The sequence below is a fragment of the Prionailurus bengalensis genome, chromosome C1 (assembly GCF_016509475.1).
Source record: "Prionailurus bengalensis isolate Pbe53 chromosome C1, Fcat_Pben_1.1_paternal_pri, whole genome shotgun sequence".
NCBI classification, from domain to species: domain Eukaryota; kingdom Metazoa; phylum Chordata; class Mammalia; order Carnivora; family Felidae; genus Prionailurus; species Prionailurus bengalensis.
Genome location: NC_057345.1, coordinates 14,312,016 through 14,339,422, shown reverse-complemented (window position 1 = coordinate 14,339,422; position 27,407 = coordinate 14,312,016). Strand labels below are relative to the sequence as shown.

Sequence of the window (27,407 nt, the reverse complement as noted above, 5' to 3'; positions counted from 1 at the left end):
AACATAAAAATAATTTTAAAAAAAATTTTTTTAAAGATTCTCTCTCCCTCTCTCTCTGCTCCTCTCTCCCCCACTTTCTCTCTCTCTCAAAATAAGTAAATAAGCATTTAAAAATATAATAATCTACCTGGGACCTTCTGGCCTGCTACGAAGAACCCCCTGGAGACCTTCTATGTCTCCCCGTCCTCAGCTCTTCACCTCTTGCAGTAAAGGGCTTCGTTGGCATACAGCGACACCGTCGACTCCCGCATGCCATATTCTGTATTCCTGCAGCGTTGTGCAAATGACAGAATCTCTCACGAAAATTGGGGGGATGGCATTTCTCATGCAGGACACAGGACCTTCGTTACAAACGTGTGGGTCATAGAGAGGCAGGATGGGCGTAGCAGTCAGCTTTTGCTGTAGCGATGCTGCATAACAAGCCACCCCCTAAACTCCGAGGGCAACGACACCAAATGTCTTCCTGCTCAGGATCTGTGGGTTGGCTGTGGTTCGGCTGCTCTAGAACAGGCTCTGTTTCTGGCTGCGGGTTGGACAGGCTTGGCCCCAGGCTGCGGGCTGGGCCCACATCCGCTCCATGTGCATTTGTCCCATTGAGGCTGAAGGGGAGCAGCCACCCAGGGCATGTTCCTCCTTATGGTAGATCGCTAGAGCTCCGGATCCAAGGCCAGCCACATGTGCACATTTAGGATCTCTTTTCGTGCCGTGTTTGCTAACATTCTGTGTCTGTTGTTTATTGCTGCAAAGAACCTCTCTAAATGTAGTGGCTTAACACAGCAATAACTGGATAATTCTCACACTTCTGTGGGTTGACCAGGAAGTTCCTCTCCTCTTTGCACCTGGGCTCACTTGTGCAGCTGCAGGCCCAGCTGGAAGGCTTGGAACGTCCAGGCCGACCTCCCCCACTGACTGTCCGCGGGTGCTGGCGGTCACCCGGCATGCCTCAGTCCCTCCTGGCGGACTGCGCATCCTCCCGTAGGCTCACCTGACGTCCTTACGTGGTGTTCTCCGGGCTGTGTCTCAAGGGGCAAGGGTAAAAGCTTCTCCATCGGTAATAATAGCACTCGTAGTGACTGCCGCGTAGTGCGCTCCCGTAACACGCTCCGTGTTTCCGTCTGCCGGCCACGGTTTTGACGCTCTTCCCGTCTCTTATCTCACATGATCCTCCATAGCAGCCCCGTCAGGTCAATGCTGTTACGGTACCCATTTGGCAGATGAACAAACTGAAATATGGACCTCAGGTAACGTTCCCGAACCACACAGCCAGCTCATGGCAGAGCAGGCGGTCCAGCCACGGGTTGCGTGACCTCGACCCCAAAGCCAGACCACCTCTCCAGACCACCATTCCGTTCTTAGCCAAGCATCTTTCCCAGCACTGGCGTCACCGTTAACAACGGCCTGTCGACTCCTCTGTCCTGCCGGTCCGATAGTCACTGTGAGCTAGGAGCGCATAGCACAACTCCCTGGGCAATTCTTTCCCCAAAGTATACGTGCTGGGGCCCTATGCAGTGGGGGTCAGTCACCCCCTGTGGTGGAAGCCGGTCCCCTGGCCAGGAACCATAGTGCGGGTGGGGGCAGGGCATGCCGCTTCCTCGTCTTCCTCGTCACTGCGTCCCGAGCCTGTGGCCAGCCGATGTCTGGCACGTAAAGGGACACGTGACAAGTGGACCAAGCGAAGGAATGAGCCCCACCATGGGTCAGGGGCGGGGGTCTGCATGCCGGCCTCCCCCGCCTTGCGGGGATGAACCGTGTCGCGCTCAACTCTGCACTGCCAGGGCCGACTGTGGACGCTCACAGATTTCTGCAGGAAAAAGGGAGGCCTTTTTATGCTGGCAGCAAAGAGTCGTCCATGTTCTCTTTAGAAAACCTCTGCATTTTAAAAGAAGAAGCACGCGTCGCCTGGGTGGCTCAGTCGGTTGAGCGTCCCACTTCAGCTCAGGTCGTGATCTCGCGGTCCGTGAGTTCAAGCCCCGCGTCGGGCTCTGTGCTGACGGCTCGGGGCCTGGAGCCTGTTTCAGATTCTGTGTCTCCCTCTCTCTCTGACCCTCCCCCACAGGCACTCTGTCTCTCTCTGCCTCTCAAAAATAAAACGAATAAAATAAAATAATAATAATAATAAAAAAAGCGGGAGCCACTAGGATGGGAAGCCCTCTGAGTAACGAGAGTTCGGGAGGAATCGGAACAGAAACCTGTCGGTCCAAAGTGCACCTGGTCTGATCTCGCCTCTGCTCAGAAGGGAGAACTCACGGCCAGAAGACTCTGAACAAGCCTTCATTCTTTTTTCTTTCTTTCTTTCTTTCTTTTTTTTTTTTTTTTTTTTTTGAGAGAGACAGAGACAGCATGAGTGGGGGAGAGGCAGAGAGAGAAACAGAGAATCCCAAGCAGGCTCCGTGCCATCAGCACAGAACCCAACACAGGGCTTGAACTCACGAACTATGAGATCACGACCTGAGCTGAAACCAAGAGTCAGATGCTTAACTGACTGAGCTACCCAGGTGCCCCATGAACAAGTCTTCATTCTTGGTAGTTCTGATAGTTTCCCCCTCAGGTTGCTAACGTCCTGTCCCATCCTGTGTCTGGACGGGAGGTGAGAGAGATCTGGGAACCCTCTGCCTTGACCCCGGTCCCGAACACTCCGGCAGGTCCGTCCCTTGGTTAGTCTTGGCTGATTCCCAACCTAAGCCCGGCTGGCTCCTGTGCCAGGGGTGTGCAGGCCACACTCAGTTTAACCCACTGCACCCCTTTGGCCTTCTTGGTGACTCCACATAGAGGGGCGCTTGCCAAAGCTAGGCCTCCAAGCCATTTACACCACCCCACCCCCACCCCACCCGTTTCCCTTTCTCTTTCTGGAGGGTGAGGGAACTCCTGATGGCTCCCACAAATGGGAAGTTGAACACAAAACATACCAACCTGCAAAAGGGAGCTGAAAGGTCCTGAATCCCGAGAGCGTGACGCCCCCCGGCCAGCAGCCCCTGGGGGGGGGGTCAGGGGGCCCAGGGCTGGGACTCCAGCAGCGCCTTGCAGGCCACAGTTCTTTAACCCACACCAGAAAGTAAAACACACGAAAACACGGACACACACGCGCCCACAAAAGTACACTCGCACACGTGCATGGTTATGCGTCCACCCTCCACTCAGGCCCTCAAATTCCTCCTGCACCTGCTCACTTAGCAGCATCCCAGCAAGCCTCTGGCCTTCCAGGGCTCCACAACCCGCCATCCGGTCCCCGCTGGTTCCCCCAGGCCTGGCACAGCAGGAGCTGTGGTGGGTGGTCATGAGATGGGGGGGGGGGGTGTGCAGCTGAGAAGCTGCATGGGCTTAGGGGCTGCACGTGTACGCGCTCCGCAGTCAGGGCGTCTGGTTGGAACCCCAGACCCACCACGCTGCAAGCCACCTAGCAACCTCTCTCAGCTGCCCTGGCTCGTGCGAAACACGGCAGAAAAGGACAGTCGCTCATCGAGGTGCTTGCGGGGATTAAGCGCGAGAGTATGCCTAAAGGCCAGCATGTGTGCACCCCGTGACACTCACTGAGCATTTCTGTTATGCGAGGGACTGTCTTAAGCTTTATGAAAGGGAGCCGGCACTTTGTATCAGGGCACCCCACGCACGTGGTGCCTGGAAAATGGACCCGGTGAAGAAACCGTGACCTCGCCCCTGCACCCACCTTCTCCCGGCTTCCTCCACGGCCCCTTCCAACCCCGGCCTTGTGTTACTGACGGGGGGGGGGGGGGGGGGGGGGGCATCTTCGAGTCTGCAGCTGGCTGTGATTGTGAATGAGTTAGTCACCCTTTTCCTGGAGCTGAGGCCTCACATCTAGTTCATTCCAGCTCAGCTGTCTGGTTTCACACAGCCCTGCTTAACACCCAGTTAATCTGTGCACGTAGGAGACCCTCTCCTAATTGCAGGAAAGCTGTCATTATCTGAGTTAGGGGATGTAAAAAAGGAACTGCTGTAACGCGTCCGAATCCACTAATTGTTTTCTGCAGTCCCTTGGTGCCCAGTGATGAAATGTAGCAATAAATCCCAGAGTCACTTCCGCCAGCCTCCCCCTCCCCACTGCCTCCTAGCTGCCACTCATTGTCCCTTCCCTCGCCCCCAAGAAAAGCTGCTTGTAGAATTAACCATTTTCACAGCGTTATCTCCTCTCTTGGGTGATGTTGCAAACAGCAGGAGGTTACTGCTTGGGGGACATGCCAGTGTTCACAAGGTGCCCCTCCCAGCCGCACCTGCCCTTGTCTTAGGCTCAGCATCCTTTCAAAGAGGCGCCTAGGCTACAAGCCCATCGAGGGCAGGGACTGCGTCTGACTAACCTCTGTGCTGCCTGCACCTGGGATGAAGCCCACAGAGAGTGCATGCTGTTTAAGCGAATTGAATTTCAAGTGTAGAGTTATAAGCCTTCACACTGTATCAGTCAGGATAGGTTAGGTTATGCCACAGTGACAAACATTCCCCAAATCTTAGAGGCGAAACACAACAAAGGTTCCCTTCTCACCCCTGCTCTCTGTCCACCGTGGGCGGGCAGGGGCTCCGATCCTCGTCGTCGCTCAGAGACCCAGGCCGATGTTGTCATTCCTGTATATTCTCGATGGGGGCCTCGTGGTTCCGTAAAAGGAACCCTAAGTATCTTGCCCTAGAACCAAGGTCTTGAAACCTTTCTCTGACTCCAGAACTTTTATTTACATTAGTATCTAGGGCCCCTTCTGGTTGGATATATTCACTCAAAGCAGTAGCTCACCTCAGACCTGCTAAACAGAACTACTCTAAATTCAGTTCGCTCCAAAAACAAAAATAAAGAAAGAAAGAAAAGAAATTTGCTCCACCTGTCCACACGCATTAAGCACCTGCTGTGTGCCAAGCACTGTGCTGGGCTTTGGGGGAGGTGGCAGTGAGGAAGCCAGTACAGCCCCTCCCCGCCCACGGAGCAAAGAGTCCAGTCTGTTGAAAGAACCTGCCATCTGAGACAGGAGGTGGGGCCTTGCAGAATGGCCACGGAGGTTGCCGATGAAGTGTGTCAGTCACCTGAAAGGCACCTGGCACAGAGTAGCCTGGTGGGGGCTGACATCCTTAACCTGAGTGTCCCGCCCTCACGGGGAGACCACCGTCTCCCGTAAGGAGTTGGCTTAGAACATGGAAGGAAACACAGCCCCCCGGGATGCAGTCGGATGCTTAGCGAGACTTCCAGGGCTGCTCTGCTCCTCCCGGGGCTCCAGGCAGGTGGCTCGGAGTTCGCAGCGGTGCGTGGGGGCTGGACCATGCTCTGCCCATGCAGCTTTCTCCATCTGTCATTCGGATTCTCAGAGCAGCCTGGCGGCGTATTCAGCGGGAAGGACTGACTCCCCCCCTTGGGAATCCCTTGTCTTCTGGATGAGCGTTTTGAACGCGTCGTGTGGCCAAGGAAGCTCGTCGTCTTCAGACAGAAATAGACAGACCCAGATTGCACCAGGGTGTGCTGATGGCTGCTCCCTGTTTGACTCACTCCAGTCATCATCTTCTCTTCATCCTCACCTCGCTAGCTAACAGACATTGGCACTTACTCTATGCCCACCACAGCTACATATTGTACGTACCGTATTTAATCCTCAGCGATAATCCTGTGAGGTTCTAATTAACCCCGTTGTACAGATGAGGAGACCAAGCCTTACAGAGGTGAAGCGACTGGGCCACGGTGACAGGGCTGCTAATGGTGCCGCTGGAACTTGCATCCACAGTGGCCGACCCGTGCTCATATTCGTGATTTTGGTCGCTAACCCTGACAGCAACCTGAGATCAGGATGATTCTCTCCATTTTGCGGGAAGGCTCAGTGTGAGGCAAAGCCACGTTTCCAGGTGCAGCCAGTAGGGTTTTTTGGTTGCAAGGCCTTGGATTCCCATCAGCTGCTCTTCCCTCAGAGCTCCCCCGTGCCCGGGAAAGACAACTGCAAGTTCAGGGCGGCTCCTGTCTGTTTGGGTCAGAGCATCCTGTGTTTTACAGCCGTTCTTGCTGCCCAGAAGGCTCTCTGCCTTCCCCCAGCCCCAGGCATGGCGCCAGCTCAGACACATCCTTCAAGATGTGGCTCAGAGATCCCCTCCCCCGTACTCCTCGTGGAGGGAGAAGTCTCAGACTCAGAGGCAGTTAGGAAGGAAAAGGTGTTTCTTGCAAAAAGGTGTAAACTAGCCAGACTTCAGAAGGCCAGGCTTGTCAAATTACACACACACACACACACACACACACACACACACACACTCACACTCCTGAGTCCCAGGGTTACCCCGTGTTTATCACACGGTGGGAAAACTGCCATGTTCTCATGAGATTATGGAAGCCACATGGGGTGTCAGGATCTTCGGCCATCCGTGTTCCAGATGCTGCGAACAGAGCTATTCTCATGGAGTCAGCAGCTTGCGGGAGGTGCTTGTTCGTTTGGGGAGCTAGATGTGACAAGGGGGCCCTCCCGTTTCTGCTTTCTCTCAGAGGATAAAGCGGGCGTTTGCTTGTCTTTGGGGTTTGGGCCACAACAGGGTGGGACGTCCGTGCTTCGGCCTAATGGCACAGTTTTATTAACTGATCCTCACAGCTTTCTCACAAGGCAATATTCCTCGTCCCGTTTTACAGAATTGCGGAGAAAGAGGCTGAGACCCAGAGAGCCGAAGGGATTTGCCCAGAGGCAGAGCCGGGAGGCGGCAGAGCTCAGATTCATGCCTAGCACCCAAGTCCTAAGTGTGAGCCATTCTGTTTCGGGGGCCACCTCTCTGCTGCCTCTCCCCCCGCTCTTTCCCCAGCTGGCTGTCCCCGCACACACCACACTGTGCTGTGCAGCTGCTTACTGGTCTTTCTCCCGGACTAGAGGGCGGTCATCCTTAGGGAGGACCTGTCTTTCAGGTTCACCTCTGACCCAGGACTTGGCACATAGGAGGTGTTAGTAGCCAATTTGTTGATGAGGCACACGATGGTAGCCGGGAAGTTTGCTGTGAGTGCAGACTACAGAACGCGACGACAGCCCCCAAGATCTGGGCCAGCCTCCCCACCGCTCCGCTTCCAGACGGCACGTGCCCAGCAGGCACGATCGGCCAGCACCCCCACACCCCCATGCACCGATCCCGCCCACTCAAAACTGAGACAATGGGCACCTGCCAACAAGTGTTTGTGCCTTTGGGCAGGAAATGAACGTAGCCAGAATTCCCAGAGACGAACCGTCCACTTCCGGCGGTCCATCTGCCAGCCCACGGAATGGATGTGCTTTGGGAGTGGCTGACCGTCCAGACCAAGGGTATTTCTGGCCCCAGCAGGTGGCAGGGGGACTATAGCGGTGCCTGTTGCCAAGAAGAACCACCATTCAAGCACTCACTGAGAGCCTCTGGGCCCCAGATCATGATAGACTGTTCGTTTTTCTCTGCATTTGCATCAAAAGCTTTCAAAAATTAAGTAGTTGGAGAGCGAGCTCAATTCAGACTGACTCATGGCAGCAGACTGAGCCAGGAAATGGCCTCATGAACCAAAAAAATCAGTTCTGTTTCAGTTTATTTATGCACTTATTCTCCTCTTCGTTCCAAAAGGATTTGAGGGGAATTAATTAGAGGCATTCCATATTATCTCTGCCCCGTGGCTCCGGGCAGGTAGTCAGCGAGACATCTGAGATGAGCCAGCCCACCCGGCGGCGTATTCAGTCTGTACACGGAAGCCTGCCGGGCGTGCTGCGCTCTGGGTCCTGGGGTGCGTGCATCCACTCGGCCTGGCTCCCCCATCCACGCTCCATCTGTAAGCTGGCTCCATCCATTCACCTTTCCTGTATCTCCAAGACGCAAGGGATCGTGGCAGCCAAGGCAGATAACAGAAAGAAGGAGCACTGGACCTGGAGTCTGGAAGCCTGAGTTCAAATCCAGGCTCTGCTTGTTACTCTCTGGGTGCCCTGAGGCTAGTCACCCACCTTGGAGAAGGGTACCAGGGCCTCTCGGGCTGGTCCTGGGATTTAATAACTACTATTTATTTATTTATTTATTTATTTATTTATCTTTAATCTTTTTTTTAATGTTTATTTTTCAGAGAGAGAGCGTGAGTGGGGGAGGGGCAGAGAGGGGGGGTGACATAGAATCGGAAGCAGGCCCCAAGCTCTGAGCCGTCAGCACAGAGCCCGACGCGGGGCTCGAACTCACGAGCCGTGACATCCTGACCTGAGCCGAAGTCAGAAGCTTAACCGACTGAGCCACCCAGGCACCCCTAATGGCTCCTATTTGTTGAACACTTACGATGCTAAAAGCACTCGGCATGTTCTCTCTCCTTTCACCTATGAGTGGCACTAAGCTGTTAGTGCTGTGTTTTGCCTGTGAAGAGGTTGAAGGCAGGGACTGTGTCATGTCCTCCTCTCCTGTGTCACCAGAACCTGGCCCGGGACTCGGTGCAGGGAAGGGGTCCAGTCATGTGTATATGGCAGCCCCGGGGCTCAACTCTACCCCACTGCTGGCCTTTTGCTATAGCAGATGTGAGCACACAGTGCTTGGCACACGGTGGGCCCTTAGGAAGTAAGAACTCCTTTCTCTCTCTTTCCATTAGTTTATCCACGTGGATTTTTCCAAGGCTGTAACACACGCTGCTTCTGACCTCGCTCTAGGACAGTAATGTCTTCGGATAGCAGCTCCCAGGGGAGGAATGATTCAGCAGAACGTGGGATTGTTTGCTGCCTTCGTCCAAACGAATGGGGTCTTCCTGCCAGGCTCGGCTGCAGATTAGGCCCCTGGCTCCCTTGGAAAGGCATGTGCATCCTCCTGGGGATGCAGACACCCTTAACTTTGGTGGTTGCCACCTGCTAAAATGCATTGATTCACACACAGAACCTGGGTTGTCATGGTTGTGTGAAGAAGGCAAGGATTGGAGGGCTTGCTCTCGCTTGGGGCCGGGCCTCCCTGCTCCACCGTCAACCCATGGGGCAGAGCCCCAGCTCCTCCCACAGACTGGCCACCAGCCCCTACGAGATGAGTCCTCTTACCTTTCCGGGGCCTCCAGAAACCAACCCGTCTCCCCAGCCTGGCTTTCCTACCGCCTGGTCTAGCCATTTGTAGACCTGCTTTCCTCCTCCTCCCTGGGTGGGGAATGAGGAGGGGTAGCTCTATGAAAAGCCCTAGAAGGGTCTGCTAACAACTACCCAGCAGGCCACTGTTCTCCACACCACAGGGTTAAGATCAGGGGCTCAGGGTCAGAAAGCCCTGGGTTCACATTTTGCCTCCACTACCAACTCTGTGTGACCCTGTGCAGAGTACATAAATCCTTCAAGCCTTCCTTGTGAGTAAGAGCTAATGCTACCCACCTCATGGTGATGTATCGAGAAAACAGCACATAGGAGGCACCTAGCACGAGCCTGGAACATAGTAAATGCTTGCTAACTGGCTATGGTACGGTCGGTGGTTTGAGCCTCGAAAGCATGAAAACATTGTAAGGGGCACTTAACACTCCAGGCCATCATAGTTTGACGATCCACGGGCATCTCACAGCGTCCTCTTGGGGTCGGTCAGCAAGGCCTTCATTCTTCCATCCCATGAACACCAGAAAGTACAGACTCCTACGCGCAGGTTCCGAGGGATTGTTTGGAATCGCCTGGTTCAGACCTCTACACAAACGGGATCTCCTTGGCATCATCCGTCAGAGGGGCCTACCAGCCTCTGCTTACTTGCTTCTGGTGACAGGAAGCTTACTACTCTGCCCAGGAGTGGTTAGGAACTTAGGAATGGGTCGACTTCATCTGCGCATCCATGGCTTGTGGGCGGCGGGACATCGGGCTCTGCCCCAGGGCATCTGTTCAGGCTGCTTGTGCTCAGATGTCATCCAGAGTGGCCGCTGGCACCACGACGGAGTCCCGAGCGCTGCAGCAGCACCTGGGCGGCCAGCACATCCCCAGGTCCGTTCCTAGGCTTTTCAGAAACATGATTGTGTCCGTTTTGCACTCAGAGCTGATCAGAGTCCCATTAAGCCAACTCACAAGAGACAGCGCTGGGAACTGAATGCTGATTCGTTAGGCTCACCAATAATTGTCACCCTCAAGCAGATGGAGCAGCTGTCCCTGCTCGCTGCCCAATCTCCTGGGAAAACAGATTCTCTGCCAGAATTTCTATGATGAGCACAGGGATGGGGAGGGGACGGTCTCTGGGAATGTTCCTTTTCCTGGCCATGATCAGCCCTGATGACCATCCCAATCTCATGGACAGATCGGCCCTCTAGTGGCCATTCCCAGTGTCCTTCCCCCACCCCCGCCACCCCAGGCCTCCCCTCACTCAGAATTTTGTATAAATAGGTCCTGTGTATGAGTCCTGCTTAATAACAATGGAAGAATCCAGACGATGTGCAGTGAGGGAGCACTCCTGGGGGGGGGGGGGTGGATTCCATCCAAGGAAGAAAACACCCCAAGTCCCACTGATTTACATATTAATTGACCATCTCGGTTCACAGCACTCTGTAATGGAAACTCTTGGGGTTTTCCCCTGTATCTAAGATGTCCGTGATCATCAAGGCTGCTTAGCCAGTATTCTTAAACTGCTGTCTTTTAGAAAACGGCCAGGCCCGCTTTGCAGCAGAAGATTAAAACGTTCCTACCTGTGGGGTCAATGTGTCCCCCATACTTGGCGATTTAATGACAGGGTCTGAGATTTGAGGCCCCTGTCCCTGCCCCCCCCCCCAACACAGCATGTCCCCTTGTGAACTCTGACCTTTCAGGTCTCTCGAGGGTTCTCCATTATTCTTTATTTCTTCCATCTTTTGTCGACTCATTTTCTCAGACATCCATTTATTAATTTATGCAAATCCACATCTCCTTCCTCAAAGGACTTGCAGGACTTCTCAGCAAATACAGCCTCAAACGCAGCAACTCAGGGTTAAATGTAAAACATTGGGAGCACAAAACCCGGCACCTGTGAATAGGGCCCTGAGCCAATCCAGAAGTTCGGATGCAGGGGAGCAGGGCCCGGCACCGGAGGAGGCTCAGACCCTGCCGCTGGGCCTGGATCTGAATACTAGCTCAGCAAAGAGGCGCGTGCACTTAGTCCCTGTGCCTCAGTCCCCTCGCCTGTGAAACGGGTCTAGTAGGACTAGATTAAGGGGGGTGATATACGTAAAGCACTTAGCAGAATGGCTGGCCAGTAGTTGGCATTCGGTAACCACGAGTTTTGTCGCTGTTACTGTTATAAGTTCTCCTGTGATGACCCAGTTGCGGTAACTGAGCTGTGAATAAGGCCACAACTGCCTGTTTCTCACTTCCGTGGGGGGACGTGGAGATGCCAGCTGCACAGGGAACGAGACCCTCTGTTTCACCCTCACTTCCTCTGAGAGCAGCTTATCTTCGCCTTTGGGGAGCTGGGCGCACAGGTTCAGAGCCTCAAACGTCTCTACCTTTGCTTCGCTAGGAAGGTCACGACTGGAAGTTACAAACTAGAACCATGAGGGCAATGTCGTGGTTGGGAATAATCTTCCCAAAGTGCCTCCTGGTGATGGGGAGGGTTGGAGCAGGGGCTTCTTCGGAAACTCGGTCTGGAGATCATGATCTCTTGAGCTTTCCCGAGCAGCTGGGTACTTGGGAGACTGTTAATCAGGCGACACGTCCCCAGCTGCATTTCCGTTTGTCATCTGGCACTTGCCGGAGACTGAGGCTTCAGGGACTGTTGTTGAGCCTGGATCACCGGCTTACAGAGCAGGGGAAAACATGGTTTTTGGTTCGGCCGGCCACATTCTTCTGCTGAAGTTTGATAGAGAACAGTTTCATCTCGAAAACAAGAAAGCATCTTTCCAAGATGGGGAGCCGGGAAGGGAGCTGAGGCACGTTGAGTACCTACTGTGTGCCAGGTGGGAACAGAACCCATCTCAGTGTTAAGGTGTGGGCATTACTACACCTGGAAATGCAGGTATTGCATTTTCTCTTTTTAAGGATGGGGAGCCAGAAGCCCAGAGAGGTTAAGTGACTTGTCCAAGGGCCCACAGCTAGTAATCTGGGATTACACACAGCAAAGCTGGGATGCTAACACAGGTGAATCCTACTCTAAACCTTTTCCCGTGAACGCATCTCTTATGCTTCTTCTGATGATAAGCTTGCCGCCCTCAAGTTGCCCGATAGTCTGGCTAAGAGAATAGATGCCAGCCTTAAAACATAAATAACAGTACCAGATGCCACATCGCAAGGGCCTAAGCATGAAGCAGTTCAGAGCAGAGAGCCTTTCCTTCCAGATGGCAGGGATGGCTTCAGGGAGCAGGTGGCGGGCCTCAAAGAAAAAAATGAGCCTTGAAAGGCTGTGAGGAAGACAGGATACCTCAGATCCCAGGACTGGCAATAGCGAAGATCCCCAGGTAGGAAGCTGAACGGTCAGGGGAGGGCAGGCAGCCGGATCCCGGGTTTCTCTGGGAAGTTGGGAGAAGTAAGGCTGGAGAGGTGAGCAGGGTCCAGAACTCAGGGAACTGACCTGTCGAATGGGACCCGGATGCAGGCTCTGCCTTGAGGCTTTGGTATTGGTGCTTCTTTTCCTTGCTGCGTTTTTGGGTCCTTCGGTCAGCAGAGACCTGCTGAGGACCTCCCATGTGCCATGACCTGCACAGGGCTCAGGGACCCAGGTCAGCCAGACCGCAGCCCCACCCGGCGAGATCTTGGATGAGACAGGACCTCCCTTCCAACCACACTCCCTCCCCGTCCTTCAGCATTCCTGCCTGTGGCTGCACCCACCCGTCCCTCTGTGTGGCCTGGAGGCCTCTTTCCTCTGCTTCCCCAGGCCTGGGGCCGGGTGAACTGCACCACGTGAAGCCAGCTGACCGAGTGCCCTTCATGCCAGACCCTTCCCATGTAGTGTCACCAACCATCCCAGCCAGCCTGGGAGAGGGAGACGTGTTATCGCTGGTGCTCAAGAGAACAGGCTCAGAGAGCCCAGGGAACTTGTCCACAGTCACACGGATGTAAGTGAAGACTCCCCCAGCGGTCCTCTCTCTACCGCCCACAGGGACCCTTGACTCGTCCCTTTAATTTTTCAGCTGAGCATTTCCAAGAAGTCCCTGGAGTAATGCCGGGTGCTGTAGATACATTTGTGGGCACCACAGTACCATCTTGTGGTGACTTTCAGAGGGGCCACACATTTCACAGGGAAAGGGCTCCTCCATGCCCAGTGATGGGTGGGTTCCAGCAAATGCTGGCCCAGGAGGGTCTACAGTCTGCCTTCCATTGAGGGCTGGTGCAAAGCCGAGCGGTTGCTCCTTCTTCGCGAGAAATTCGCATGCCCCCCAGTTACATCCTTTTTGTTGGCATTTATTAGGTACCGAAGATACAAAGGGAAGGAACTACCAGTGAATACCTACTGTAACAGGGGTTTCCAGACCCCATCCCATGGAGCCTTCCCAACAGCCCTGCAAGTGAGGGATTCTCAGGCCACTTTCCAGATGAGGACATGGGCACATGGAGAGGTGCTCTCTAGTCCTGACCCCCACAGCCGGACAGCACAGGAGGGCCAGCCTCAGACCCCTGCTTACACGCTATCTGAGCAAAAGCTCTGCTCATCCAGGCACGACTGGACTTTCTGGCAGCAGCTGCCAGAAATGGGCTACTATTTCAGTGACCTTGTGCTTTTCAAATGAAAATCAGGAGGAAATGGTCTGATGAAGAATTTCTTGTAAGAAAAGAGAAAGAAAGAAAAATTGGATCCCGTCAGGGACAAGTCCCCTTTTTTGAAAATGACCAAAACTATACACAAGCAGGGTGGTGTGGCGCATTTTAAAAATGCAAGGGAACTCAGATGGGGTTGTTTCTGAGAATTCCACGGCATCCCAGAGGACACTGAGAGGCCCCTGCCACGTGGCAGACTCATATGGAGAAATCATTGGCAGAGAGGAGGAAGACCAAGTTCATGATGTGTCGTTACCTGTGAACTGGGCTTAGCCTAAGAGGTCCGTGAATGCACACTCATGCTCACAGAGATGTTCAAAGACGCAGGCTGCGGCTGGGTCTTGGCCGTTCCACAGTCCGGGGCTCTGCTGTTTGGCAGGCCACTGATTCAAAGAGATGGCGGGTTTGTCACACAGAATTACTGCCACCAGCAGGTTGATCAACGCTGTCTTCCCTGACTCTTCCTCACCAGCAATCATTGTGCTATTCATTTCGAAATGGAACAAAGAGTTGTAAAGCAGCACTCCTAAAAATAAAGGAAATTTCCAGAGATGAGAAAGAAGGAGGAAGCAGAAACAGGGAGGAAGAGTAAGCATGTGCCCTGACTGGAGAGAGAAAAAAAAAAAGTTTCTTTGGGGAATTCAGAGACACGGGATAAGGTATCACTGGGATTTAGGGGTCATGATTATACTACCTGCAGGATCCAGGAACCCCCAAGTCAAAAACCTGACACCAGACTACTCTGGAGAAAATAGGTCCTCAATCCAGGCCACATGTAAGACCAGCTTAAAGATGAGCCCATGATCCAGACTTCTGAAACGCACAAGGAAAAGCCCAACCATGTGGGAAAGTCACAGAAACAACAAACACCAGGAATAGACCCTCAGTCTTTGACAGAATGGTTTGAAGGAGCACCCTCTGAAAAAATAAGTAGGTTTACAATTATTAAAGACCTAAATTAAAACATTATAAATAAGGCAAAAGAAGACGACACTGGTGGGGGTGGGGAAAGACAGGGAAATTTGACAATAAATCAAATGAAACTTCTAGAAGTGAAAAACCAAGGTCATTGGGATGACCTTAGTTGGATGAGTTAAATAGCAGATTAGATAAAGCTGGAGAGAGAGATCGTGAATTGGAAATTTTGATGTGAAGAAGTTACCGACAGTGCACCATGGAGAGGTAAGGAGCCAAGAGATGGAGAGGGAAGTTAAGAGCTTACCAGTTGCCTAATACCAGCTCCAAAAGAAGAGAAAAGGGCAGAGATGCAGTCTGTTGGCTGATAATTTTCCAGAATTGATTCCTGAGATTCAAGAAGCATGTTTGAGCAGGATAACTATCTCACCCACACCCACCATAGTCAGATTGTAGAACTGCCAGGATGAAGAGAAGACTTTAAAAGGGAAGAAGAGGGGCGCCTGGGTGGCGCAGTCGGTTAAGCGTCCGACTTCAGCCAGGTCACGATCTCGCGGTCCGTGAGTTCGAGCCCCGCGTCAGGCTCTGGGCTGATGGCTCAGAGCCTGGAGCCTGTTTCCGATTCTGTGTCTCCTTCTCTCTCTGCCCCTCCCCCGTTCATGCTCTGTCTCTCTCTGTCCCAAAAATAAATAAACGTTGAAAAAAAAAATTTAAAAGGGAAGAAGAAAAAGATTGCTTACAAAGAAAGAGCGACTAGACTGTGGAGACCTCACAAAACAACAATAGAAGCCAGAGAAGAAAGAAAAAGAACGGTCATATCATTCAAGAGAAAAGAGCACAGATATTTTCAAACCAAGCACTTTTACCTGTAACAGACTTTTGCTGCAATAACCACTCAAGGATCTACTTCAGAAAGCAGTGAATGGGGCACTTGGCTGGCTCAGTCTGTAGAACATGCGACTCTCGATCTCAGGGTTGAGTTCAAGCCCCACATTGAGTTCAGAGCTTATATAAAAATTAATTATTTAAAAGCAAACAAACAGGGGCCCCTGGGTGGCTCAGTCAGTTAAGCATCTGACTTCGGCTCAGGTCGTGATCTCACAGTCCGTGAGTTCCAGCCCTGCGTCGGGCTCTGTGTTGACAGCTCAGAGCCTGGAGCCTGCTTCGGATTCTGTGTCTCCGTCTCTCTCTGCCCCTCCCCTGCTCACGCTCTCTCTCCCTCTTTCTCTCAAAAATAAACATTAAAAAAATTTTTTTAATAAAATAAGCTCACACAGATACATCTCAGCATCCTGGCCTGTGAGTCCCTAAGCTCCCACTTGGCTGAAAACTGTTTCTGAGCTGTCACCAGCTGACATGCAGAACGGACTGTCATTCGGTCAGCTGGCTCTTCCGTCTTCACGATAGCAGACATCACATATGACGTGATCTATTTCCCTCACATGGAACCGCACCCACCAGTTGCTTTATCCCCAGATGGACCACACTTTAGTTCCCTGGTCGAGAGCGTCAAGAGTTCGGGCAGGTTCATTTCCAGGACCCTGGGATGCTCGTGCCAGCCGTATCACTTTGCACAGCCAAGTCAAAGGCGGGATGCAGGTTTACTCCTTCTCTAAAGAATTCATCCTGGATCCTTACAGTATATCCAGACGGGCTCCCCGAAGCGACTCTTTCCAGTGTGAACCTCATTCCCGGGGACGGTCAGAGCTTCCCTTTTCCAGTCCCTTCCTGCTCAGCCACCCATCTCCCTCCCTGTCCATTTGGCTGCTTCCATCTGTGTGTTTATAGTGTGCGTGTGTGTATATCTTCGGAATGGATTTTGTTCGTGTTCGACGCAGTTCATATCATTTCCTTCAAGGTCTGTTTTCTGGACCCGTGGTTGGGAGATAATTTCCTCCTTCCTTATCTCTCCCTGCACACATGGACCCCCTGCCAGGAGGGAGAAAATGCTTCTTTTTTTGCTTCTCAGGTTTGAGATCCTTTGGTCTTTGCAGCCCAGGAGAATCTCATTATTGGCAACGTGATAGGCATGGGCGAGCGTGTGATGTCGCCTTTCCAGCAGCTTGATGAGATTTCTGCGAACTCTTAAGGGGGGATGTTTGGAAATACCTGGAGAGCCCTGCAGAGGCCTGCCTCACTTTGAGCAAGCCCGCTGTGTGGGGGCACCTGGGGGGCTCAGTCGGTTAAGCGTCTGACCTGGGCTCAGGTCATGATCTCACGGTTCGTGAGTTCCAGCCCTGTGTCGGGCTCTGTGCTGACAACATGGAGCCTGCTTGGGATTCTCTCTCTCTGCCCTTCCCCTGGTTCCCCCCCCCCCCCAAAAGAAATAAGTGAACTTTTTTTTTAAAAAAGCGTCCCGTAGAAAGCCTCCCATCAGGAGTCCAGTGCGACCTGCCAGAAGCGTGAGAAGAGTAATTGACAGGATATACACTGATTGACCTAATTTCCGGTTGATAAAAGAGAGGATGGTTCATGACAAAGTGAATATACTTGACGCTGTTGAACCATACGCTTAAAGATGGGTAGATGGTGAGGTTTATGTTCCATGTGTCTTATCACCATGAAAAACTCTGTTTAAAGAAAAGTAACTGAGGAAGCGGTTGACCATAGCTCACAGCCCTTCAGCCGCTTCCTGCAGAGGCTCTGCTCCGAGGGGCCGGTGCTGCTGTTTCCTGCCACCATCTGACCCACGCTGCTGAGCCACAGCAGTGCCTGCCGCTAGTGTTTCTATACACGGCCGGGCCGTCTGCACAGACAAGGCCTCGCACACCCCATTCCCCCCACCCCCCCGCCCCGATTACCAAACTGACCGTGTGGGGAGAACATGGAGTTGACCCCACGGACCGAGCCGCATGCCCCGAACACAAGGCCTGACACCAGCGCTGGGAAATCAATATTGTTATCAATATTATCAATTATCAGTATTACTACCTTCTCTATCTCCCTCTGACAGATGAGGCAGCTGAGAATCCGCATTATTAAATAACTGACCTCCGTTCAGGCAGCGGTGAGGTCAGGATTCGAACACGGGTTTCTCTCACGCCGCAAGCCAGGCGGCTTTCCCCGGGCAGGTGATTCCCAACCCTCTTGAGCCCAGGGGCCCTTTCTAATGGCGCACGTCCTCACAGACCTGCCCACAGCAGCGGTCATATCTTCAGTGTCTCCTGGCTGAGGAGATACGGAATGGCCAAAAGCTATCATCACCAGGAATTCTGTGAGTCACCACAGCATCTGCCTACAGTCTTAAAATGACGACACCTGGTGTGTGTGTTGTGTGAGGCTGTCTCTCTCTCTCTCTCTCTCTCTCTCTCTCTCTCTCTCTCTTTTTAATTTTAGAGGTGGGGGGAGGGACAGAGGGAGAGAGACAGAAATGTTAAGTAGGCTCCATGCTCGAGCCTGGCACGGGGCTCGATCCCATGACTGTGAGGTCATGGGCTGAGCTGAAGTCAAGCATCAGACGCTTAACTGACTGAGCCACCCAGGCGCCCCCATGTGAGGCATTTAATTGGCCAACGGTGGTTGGTGCTTGTGCAGTGTCTTAGGCCCTCAGAGTCGCTCTGGACCTTTGCCCCCAGAGATTGGGCACCCCTGAGCTGCACCAGGAATTAGATGAAGGGGCTGGACACCCTGAGTCTTTTGTAGGCCAAGACACAAGGGAGTTTCTAAATATAGCTGACGTCAGGTTCTTCTTAGGCGGGGAGGCGGGTTACTCTGAGCCTGTGGATCGTGCTGAGGCCAGGGGAGGGAGACTGAGGCAGCGTTAGCTTTAGAAGGACCACTCACTATTCTGCCCCGTTGCAGCCTGTAGTCATGCTCAGTAGCATCCGTCCCCCAGAACACGGCTCTAGAAATGAGCCACTGAAAGGCTGAGAACAGTAAAGACATTTCCGTTTGCCTTCACCTCGGTTAGCACTTTTCGTTTGCTTTTATCCAGTCTTCAGAGATCCCCAACCGTAGCTGCCAGGAAGAAATAGTGCCAGGAGAGAACAAAGAAAAGGAAAAGAGGAAATACCCTCTGTGCCTGTATCCTCAACACGAAGGGTTCATACTGCTGAGTTGTGCTGCTAACTTTCATTCGTTCTGCAGATACCTGTTGAGCACAGCTTCTGTGCCAGGCACTGTTCCAGGCACTGGGGGCTCACGAGAGAGCACAAAGAGCCCATCTCAGCCCTTGGGGAGCCCGTGTGCTAATGAGAGACAGACTAGAAGTGAGGTTTTTATTTTTACTTATTTTTATTTTTTATTTTTAAAATTTGTGTACTTAGAATAAGTAAGCGAGAAAAAAGAAAGTGAGAGAGAAACAGAGAGAGTCAGAGTGGGAGTGGGAAAGGGGCAGAGAGAGAGGGAGACACAGAATGTGAAGCAGGCTCCAGGCTCCGAGCTGTCAGCACAGAGCCTGATGCGGGGCTTGAACCCACAAACTGTGAGATCATGACCTGAGCTGAAGTCGGACGCTTAACCGGCCGAACCACCCAGGCGCCCCAAGAAATGAGGTTTTTAAAAGTAAAGCAGGTAGGAAGTCAGGTAGTCTTAAGTGCAATGGAGAAAAAGAAATCGGAGAAGGGAGGTGGGGCCCATGGGGTGGTGGGTGCATTTGTCTACTCTGAGGGGGTGGCAGTTAAGTGAAGAGGGGAGGGAAGTAGGGAGGTGCAGATATTAGAGGGAAGAGCATTCGGGAAGAGGGAACGGCAAGGCCAGTGTGGCTGGAGGGGAGTCAGCAAGGGGGAAGCATGGGGAAGGTCACTTGGGCCTTTGGGAGCTGTCACAATGACTTGGCTCCAGGTCAAGTCGTTGTGGCTCCAGGGGACATGGCTCCAGGGGACATGGGTCCCACAGGACAGTTTTGAGCACAGGAGTGAAATGATCTGACTTTCCTGCTGTATAATTTACCTACCACAGAATCCCCCATTCTGAGTATACGACTCAGTGATTTTTAGTCAATGTACAGAGTCGTGCAGCCATCACCGCCACCCGATTCTAGAACATTTCCATCACCCCCGAAAGATGCCTTGTGCCTAAGACTTGCTTTTAAAGGGATCACTTGGGCTCCCATGTTAAGAATAAACATGAGGTGGAAACGAACAAAGTATGGGAAGGAAATGTTTTTTGCCGCACCTGTGAGTGACAGAAAGGACTAGAAGCAGGGAGGTAAGACATGACTGGCAAAGCTCTTCTTTCTGAACTCCTGGAGGCTCAGAGCCTCCTTCTCGCCAGAGTTATAACAGGGTGGAGGGCCTCCAGCTTTAACAAAGCAGGATATTAGTATCATACAGAAAACTTTAAATGTTAGAAAGCCTGCGTCCCCTGACTGGAGAGTCACTGAACGCACGTTGGATCCCTGCCCTCCTTTATATTAAGTCTGACTATTTGGGGTTTTTTTCTTTTTTCTAATGTTTATTTATTTTTGACAGAGAGAGAGAGACAAAGCATGAGTGGGGGAGGGGCAGAGAGAAAGGGAGACACAGAATCCAAAGCAGGATCCAGGCTCTGAGCTTGTCAGCACAGAGCCTGATGTTAGGCTCGAACTCACGGACCGCGAGATCATGACCTGAGCCGAAGTCGGACGCTCCGCCGACTGAGCCACCCAGGCGCCCCTGGGGGTTTTTTAATGTTTTATTTTATTTTTGAGTGAGAGAGCATGTGCGCACAAAAGGGGAGGGAGAGAGAGGGGGACAGAGGATCTGAAGCAGGCTCCGTGCTGACGGCAGTGAGCCCGAGGTGGGGCTCGAACTCACGAACGATGAGATCACGGAGCCGAAGTCAGACGTTCAACCGACTGAGCCACCCAGGCGCCCCAGAAGTCTATTTGTAAAGCCAGAGAACTATCTTCATACCGTAAAAATTCGCAAGAGAAGCAGAGGTTGCGAGAGGAGTAAATCCAAACGTGTTTCAGCAGACATTCATTGTCCCTGCAGCAAAAAGGCAGTGAAGACACGACTTGACCCTCGAACGGTTCCTGAGTGAGGATTTTCTCTGTTTTACCTGGAAGCATGAAATCTGCTGGTGTGACAGGCTTTGGGGCTGAGCAGTGACATCTGACGTGTTTTCCTGTGCAGCATCTCCTATAGCAGCCAGCGGCCTCTTTCTCCTCGCCCCAGGTTTCCCTCCTGGACCGTCCCGTTCCCAGGAACGGGCAGGTGGTGAGGGCCTGGCGTAGAGGGTTTACCTTGGGTGGGTCTGAAGTTATCCTTGCCGACTTCCCTTAGCTAACGCCTGCGCCTTACCGGGGGCCTGCCATGCCACGCGGCTCGTCACCAAGTTTGCAGCCCCGCAGAGAGCAAACCCTCTTTATTTACTTACTATTTTTTTGCTTCTCAGACTTCTTTATTTATTTTTTCATTTTTCATGAATATAATGTATTGTCAAATTGGCTTCCATACAACACCCAGTGCTCATCCCAACAGGTGCCCTCCTCCCTGCCCATCACCCCCTTTCCCCTCTCCCCCACCCCCCAACCACCCTCGGTTTGTTCTCTGTATTTAAGAGTCTCTTACGGTTTGCCTCCCTCCCTCTCTGTTTGTAACTTTTTTCCCCCTTCCCTTCCCCCGTGGCCTCTGTTAAGTTTCTCGAGATCCACATATGAGTGGAAACATAGGATATCTGTCCTTCTCTGACTGACTCATTTCACTTAGCATAATACCCCCCAGTTCCAGCCACGTTGCTGCAAATGGCACGTTTTCATCCTTTCTCATTGCCAAGTAGGATTCCATTGTATATATAAACCACACCTTCTTTATCCATTCATCAGTTGATGGACACTTGGGCCCGTCCCAGAATTTGGCTATTGTTGAAACGCGAGCAAACCCTCTTTAAAGAAGGAAAGGAACATGCCTGGATGTGGCATCAGTCTGAGGACGAAGTAAGTGTGTTTCCAGCTCACTGCCCACCCTGACGCGATTTGGCCGCATCCGCGACTGTCTTATGAAGTTCAACTACCGGTCTCAGTTCAAGGTCACGGGGAACTAGCTTCTTTGGCTTTTCCTAACAGTTCTCTTGTAGCCACTTCCAGGATCGGCCGCCCACCAGGAATGCCGCGTTACCGCTGCTGGCCACAAGGGGCCCCAGCCCTCGGCTGAAGGCGAGATTCTGTAGGGCAGAGCAGGTGCCTTGAGCGGCCAGCCCCCAGAGAGAGCTGCAGAGCTCCGGCCCTGGGTCCACAACCGTGTGGCACTGTGGGAGCAAGGATAACCCACGTGCGATCACTGTGCTTCGTGTTGTTAGTGCAAACAGCACAGAGCACGGCCCCAAGGACCCGCGCAGTCTGGGTTCTGGTCCCAGCTTTATTCTCACTACCTGCATGACCTTGGGCGCATCCCGTCCCCTCTGAGACTCAGTTTCCTCATCTGCCAAGGGAAGGGGTTAGAATAAAGTCCCGTTCTCCACAGCCTTGCCAGCAACGTAAGTACCCAAAGTAGCCCTTCTCTCGAGGGGCGCCTGCGTCCTCCTTCCTGCCCAGCACATGCTTACCCAGCTCACTGAAGTTTTAAGTCCTTCTGCCAGATTGTCATCTCCCTGGAAGCAGAAGGAATGAAATGAGAATTCTGTGCCATGGCATCTTTTAACGTCAGAGCCAGAAGAGCGCTTGGTACTACAGGGGTTCCCAGACACCTGTTAGCCTGGAACCCTTTATTCAGACCAACGCCGACGTGGAATCCCAAACAGAAGACAGTTGGAAGCACTCTGGTTAGAAACTGGAGCCCAGGGGCACCGGGGTGGCTCAGTCGGTTGAGTGTCCAACTCTGGCTCAGGTCGTGATTTCACGGTTCATGGGTTCAATCCCCGCATCAGGCTCTGTGCTGACAGCTCGGAGCCTGGAGCCCGCTTCCGATTCTGTGCCTCCCTCTCTCTCTGCCCTCCTCCACTCACACTCTGTCTCTCTGTCTCTCTGTCTCTCTCTCTAAATAATGGATAAACATTTAATAAGGAAAGAAAGAAACTGGAGCCCAGAGAGAGGAAGCCACCGGTCCAGCATCACTCATCAGGAGAGTGGCACCCTGGGCAGAGCTGTCCCTCTTGGGCACACGCCCCAGGAGTGACACTGAGCGCATAGCTTCCCGGGACATGCGGAAACTCAGAATCATAAGAGCTGAATGTGGGGAGGCAGGAGCGCAGGGCAGGCGGAGAGCACCCTAATTTCCACTGTGCATCCCCTGTGCTGGGTTTTCCCCACGTTGTGACTTACCCTTATAAAGACCCTCAAGGCCACTGTCATTACCCACTTGTAGGCTCAGAAAAGTGACCTGGCCCAAGTCCCAAACTCAGACGTGATTTTAACCCAGGGCTTTGCAACTACAAAGTGCACATATTGGCCTTCCTGAGGACGGCACTTTATTTACTCTTCGTTCATTCACTCTGATCTTTACTGATCTTTACTGAGCACCAGGCCTATGCCAGGCACTGTTCCAGACCCTGCCGTACAGCTGAGAACGAGGCGGTTAGAGCACCGGCCTCACTGAACCCAGACAGACATCAACAGGTGGTACATGACCAGAAGACCACAGCAGAGGGACGGAGAGTGACAGAGCCCGTGGGGGTGGGGTGGCGCATGTACACCTCTCATTGGTCAGGAGCCCTGCTGCTCAAGGTGTGCTGGCTCTGAACTGACGGGTTCTAGTCTGCTAGGTGGGGGGGTGGGCGGAGATGCTTCTTCCCTCTTTCTGTATTTATGGGACAAACAGTCCATGGGCCAGGCCTGGTCTGAATTGCACTTGGAATAACCCTGCCTAAAATATTTCTGAACCATTTGGTCAGTGCAGCTGATGAATGTACCCCGTGTCCTGGGGACCCAGTCGCCCCGTCTTCCCTTCTCTCCTGCCTTCCCGTCACGCTGCACAGGCCCCAGGGAACTGCTGCGTGGGCATCTCCCCCCTGGTGTGTGTGATGATCCAGGGCTCAGACGTCCCTTCTAAAGGAAGATGTCCCCTCCGAGTTCCTGGCCAGCTGGGAGCTTCGTGGATGATGGAAATAGATCTGGGTCCCAACACAGGCTGTGTCACTTGCCAGCCATGTGATCTTGAAAATGTAGTTTTCCTTAACTCTAAAATAGGGATAATGGGTGGGGGGGCACCTGGGTGGCTCAGTCGGTTAAGCGGCCGACTTCAGCTCAGGTCATGATCTCGCGGTCCGTGAGTTCAGGCCCTGCATCGGGCTCTGTGTTGAACGCTCAGAGCCTGGAGCCTGTTTCGGATTCTGTGTCTCCCTCTCTCTCTGACCCTCCCCCATTCATGCTCTGTCTCTCTCTGTCTCAAAAATAAACGTTAAAAAAAAATAGGGATAATGGGGGGCACCTGGGTGGTTCATTCGGTTAAGCATCCAACTTCGGCTCAGGTCATGATCTTGCGGTTCAGGAGTTCAAGCCCCACGTTGGGCTCTGCGCTAACCGAGCAGAGCCTGCTTTGGATCCTCTGTCTCCCTCTCTTTCTGTGCCTCCCCAGCTCTCTCCCTCTCTCTCTCTTTCTCAAAAATAAACATTAATGGGCACCGGGGTGGCTCAGGCAGTTAGGCGTCCAACTCTTGGTTTCAACTCAGGTCATGATCTCACGGTTCGTGAGCTCAAGCCCCACATCAGACTCTGTGCTAACAGTGAGGAGCCTGCTTGGGATTCTGTCTCTCCCTCTCTGCCCTTCCCCCACTTTCTCTCTCTCTCTCAAAAAAAAATAAACGGGCACCTGGGTGGCTTCGACAGTTAAGTGTCCGACTTCTGCTCAGGTCACGATCTCACAGTTTGTGAGTTCGAGCCCCACGTCAGGCTCTGTGCTGACAGCTCAGAGCCTGGAACCTGCTTCGGATTCTGTCTCCCTTTCTCTCTGCCCCTCCCCCGCTCCCACGCTGTCTCTGTCTCTCTCAAAAATAAGTAAGCATTAAAATAAATAAATAAACGTTTTAAATAAAAGAGTATCTTTTTCAAAAAATAAATAAGATAGCGGTAATGGTGCTTTGCAGGACTAGATCAAGCCCATGGCCTGGGCGACACTCTGGAAGCCCCCACTACTGCGTGTGCACGTGTGTGTGTGTGTGAGAGAGAGAGAGAGACATCCCCCTCTTCCGCCATTTTGAAGAGCCCCTTCCGGGCCCCACTGTGGCCAGGGACACTGACAGCCTTTTCTGGGGTCTCTTCCCAGACTGCCAAGGGATCATTGAGGACGTCGTCCTGCTGGGTGCGCCCGTGGAAGGAGAAGCCAAGCACTGGGAGCCTTTCCGGAAGGTGGTGTCTGGGAGGATCATCAACGGCTACTGCAGGTGCGCCGTGCGGGAAGGGGTGGGCGAGTGCGGGGGGCCGAGCTCTCAGAGCACCGTTCCAGGCGGGGCAGGGCGACAGTGCAGGAGCCAGTCCCCACACCGTGCCGCGACCCTCGGCAGGATGCGGGGGCCCGTGAAGGCTGGCAGCCGTGAGGCTGCAAGGGAGCCCCCCCGCCCTTGTTGGAGCTTGGAGAAGGAGGACTCGAGGGCTTCAGCCAAGGCCATGCCCCAGCCTCCGGGGAAGAGGAGACCGCAGGAGGTGAGCCTGACAAGGTCCCAGGCCCATCAGCCAAATGAAGCCAAGGACGGGCTGACAGTACTGAAGAGCGGTGGTTTGGAATCGCCCGGACCTGGGTCTCCATGCTGGCCTCAGTTTCTCCATCGGAAAAAGGGGGCGGTGGGTAACGGCAGTAACTCCCCCCAGGGTGTGACGATAGTTAAGTGATCCACAGAGTTGCACGCGGCGCGCATGCTCTGTGATTGACAGAGGGTGTCACTATCCCCGGGACCACCAGCCTTGGGATATTCATTCGACAGACTTGTGAGCACCAGCCTCGCGCCAGCTGCAATAAGGAACACGCCCCAGCCCCGTGGAACCAGCGTCCAGCAAGGAAAATAGGAAAGCAGGCAGCTCCGATCAGGCATCTGGAAGCTCGTCTCCGACACCAAACTCCAGAAGCTGTAAAATCAAGGGCTTTCCTCCAGGTTCCGTGCGGCCTGAGCTGCCGAGAGGGATTGCTAGGCTTGACTCCTCCCGCTGGGCTTCTGGGCTGGGTGACTTTGGGCCACCCCCACCCCCAACCTCACAGGGAGATCATGTGACACACGGGCTACAAGCTGGATCACCTCCCTAAAATCCAAAACATTACCCCGAATTCTGAAACGCGGTCCTCCAAGGATTTTCGACAAGGGACCTGCATTTTATGGTCCTGATACAAAGCACAGGGTATTGACCAGAAGGTGACATCCTGAGCCCAGAAGAACAGGTTTGGAGTATAGGAAACAGGAAGGTTGGCCGACTAGTTGTGGGCTCCGTGAACACAACTTAACACACAGCTGTTTAGAAAACAAGGAAATGGGCCTCAGGGAAGCAGCTGATGCCTGGGTTTCGGACACGACCATTCCACCAGCCAGCTGGAAACAGAGCATGGAGCTCAGGGAAGTCAGCCGGAGTGAAGGCCAGAGGGGTCACCAGCTGCCACTGAAGCCGGGGGACAGCAGAGATCACTGGCCAGGCAAAGTGGAGAGAGAGAAAAGCGTTGGTTTCCCAATTCTAAGTAATGTGTTTCAGGGAGGAAGAGGTTCCAAGCTGAGGTTGGGGCAACTCGGGATCATCTGGCATTCGGTGCCCGAGACCGTAGCTGGGCATGGGAACACAAAGATGGGCGAGAGGAGAGAGGCTCACGTCCGGTGGAAAGGACGCATGTGGAAATAGACAGTTATGAAAAAAGTCAAAACTAAAAAGATACAAGATGAGGGGGAAGGATATAACAAGTATTAGACTCTTACCCAGAACCCCGTGGTGTTACTGCGTTCATCCGTTTTACACATGAGAAAACTGAAGCTCAGGTTAAGTCGTGAAGCCAGTTAACTTTAATTTTAATTTTGACCTAGGCCCAACCATCCTAAGTAGGACCCAAACCTAAATGGAACAGATTCGAAAAGTCTTTATCATTTTGATGATTGAGGCTGCAGCAACGACCGGGTAGTTCAGAGCTAAAGATAAATACGATTTTCAGGCACAGATAGAGGGCATTAGTCAGGACACAGGAGTTCTGACAATCAGTTTGGCTCTATCACTCATACTGTAAGCTGAGTTCTTAGAACTAGGATATGGTAGGGGTGCCTGGGTGGCTCCGTCGGTTAAGCGTCAGACTTCGGCTCAGGTCATGATCTCGTGGTGTGGGTTCAAAGCCCCGCATCAGGCTCTGTGCTGACAGCTCAGAGCCTGGAGCCTGCCTTGTAGTCTCTGTCTCCTTCTCTCTCTGCCCCTCCCCACTGTGCTCTGTCTCTCTCTGTCTCTCAAAACTAAATAAATGTAAAAAAAAAAAAAAAGAAAAAGAAAAGAATTAGGATACTGTAGGAAGAACAAAGAAACAAAAGACAGAGCCATAATATATAAAGAGCTCATGCAAATCAATAAAAAAAAAACCTAATAAGAAAATAGTCAAAGGAGATCTACACAGAAACTCACAGAATAAATACAGTCGATAAATGTTTTAAAAGATGCCACCCTCATCATTAATGAAATACATGCAGATAAAATCAGTAAGATACCATTTATCAACATGAATAACATTCAGTGTCGGTAAAGATGTAGAGAAATGGGCATTGCCGTATACTGTTGGCCACAGTTGAACTTAGTAAATACTTTATGGAGAACAGTTGCCCATATCCATCAAAATTTTTAATGTGCCGATGCTCTGATCCCACACATTCTGATTTCTGTGATCCTGCTCTACTGGACAGGGACGCACACACACACACACACACACACACACACACACAGAAACGGATGTGCAAAGAGAGACATTGCAGCTTCGTTTCTAATTAAAAACTTAAAACGATCTAAATGACCACGAATTGGAGAACAGTTAAGGGGGGGGGAGCAAGCACAGCTCACATATCGTGAGTCCACTTCTGAGGGAAGAAACTTGT

General features: G+C 52.6%; 1 protein-coding gene across 3 annotated transcripts in view; it reads left to right on the top strand.

The window, feature by feature from the left end:
- Positions 1–27,407, top strand: part of TMCO4 (transmembrane and coiled-coil domains 4) — a 94,926-nt gene that overhangs the window by 55,825 nt on the left and 11,694 nt on the right. For all 3 annotated transcript variants that reach the window (XM_043573926.1, XM_043573925.1, XM_043573924.1), the window contains one exon: positions 24,632–24,749. In XM_043573926.1, coding sequence (XP_043429861.1) covers positions 24,632–24,749 — 118 coding nt within the window. The remainder of the gene's footprint in view (positions 1–24,631; positions 24,750–27,407) is intronic.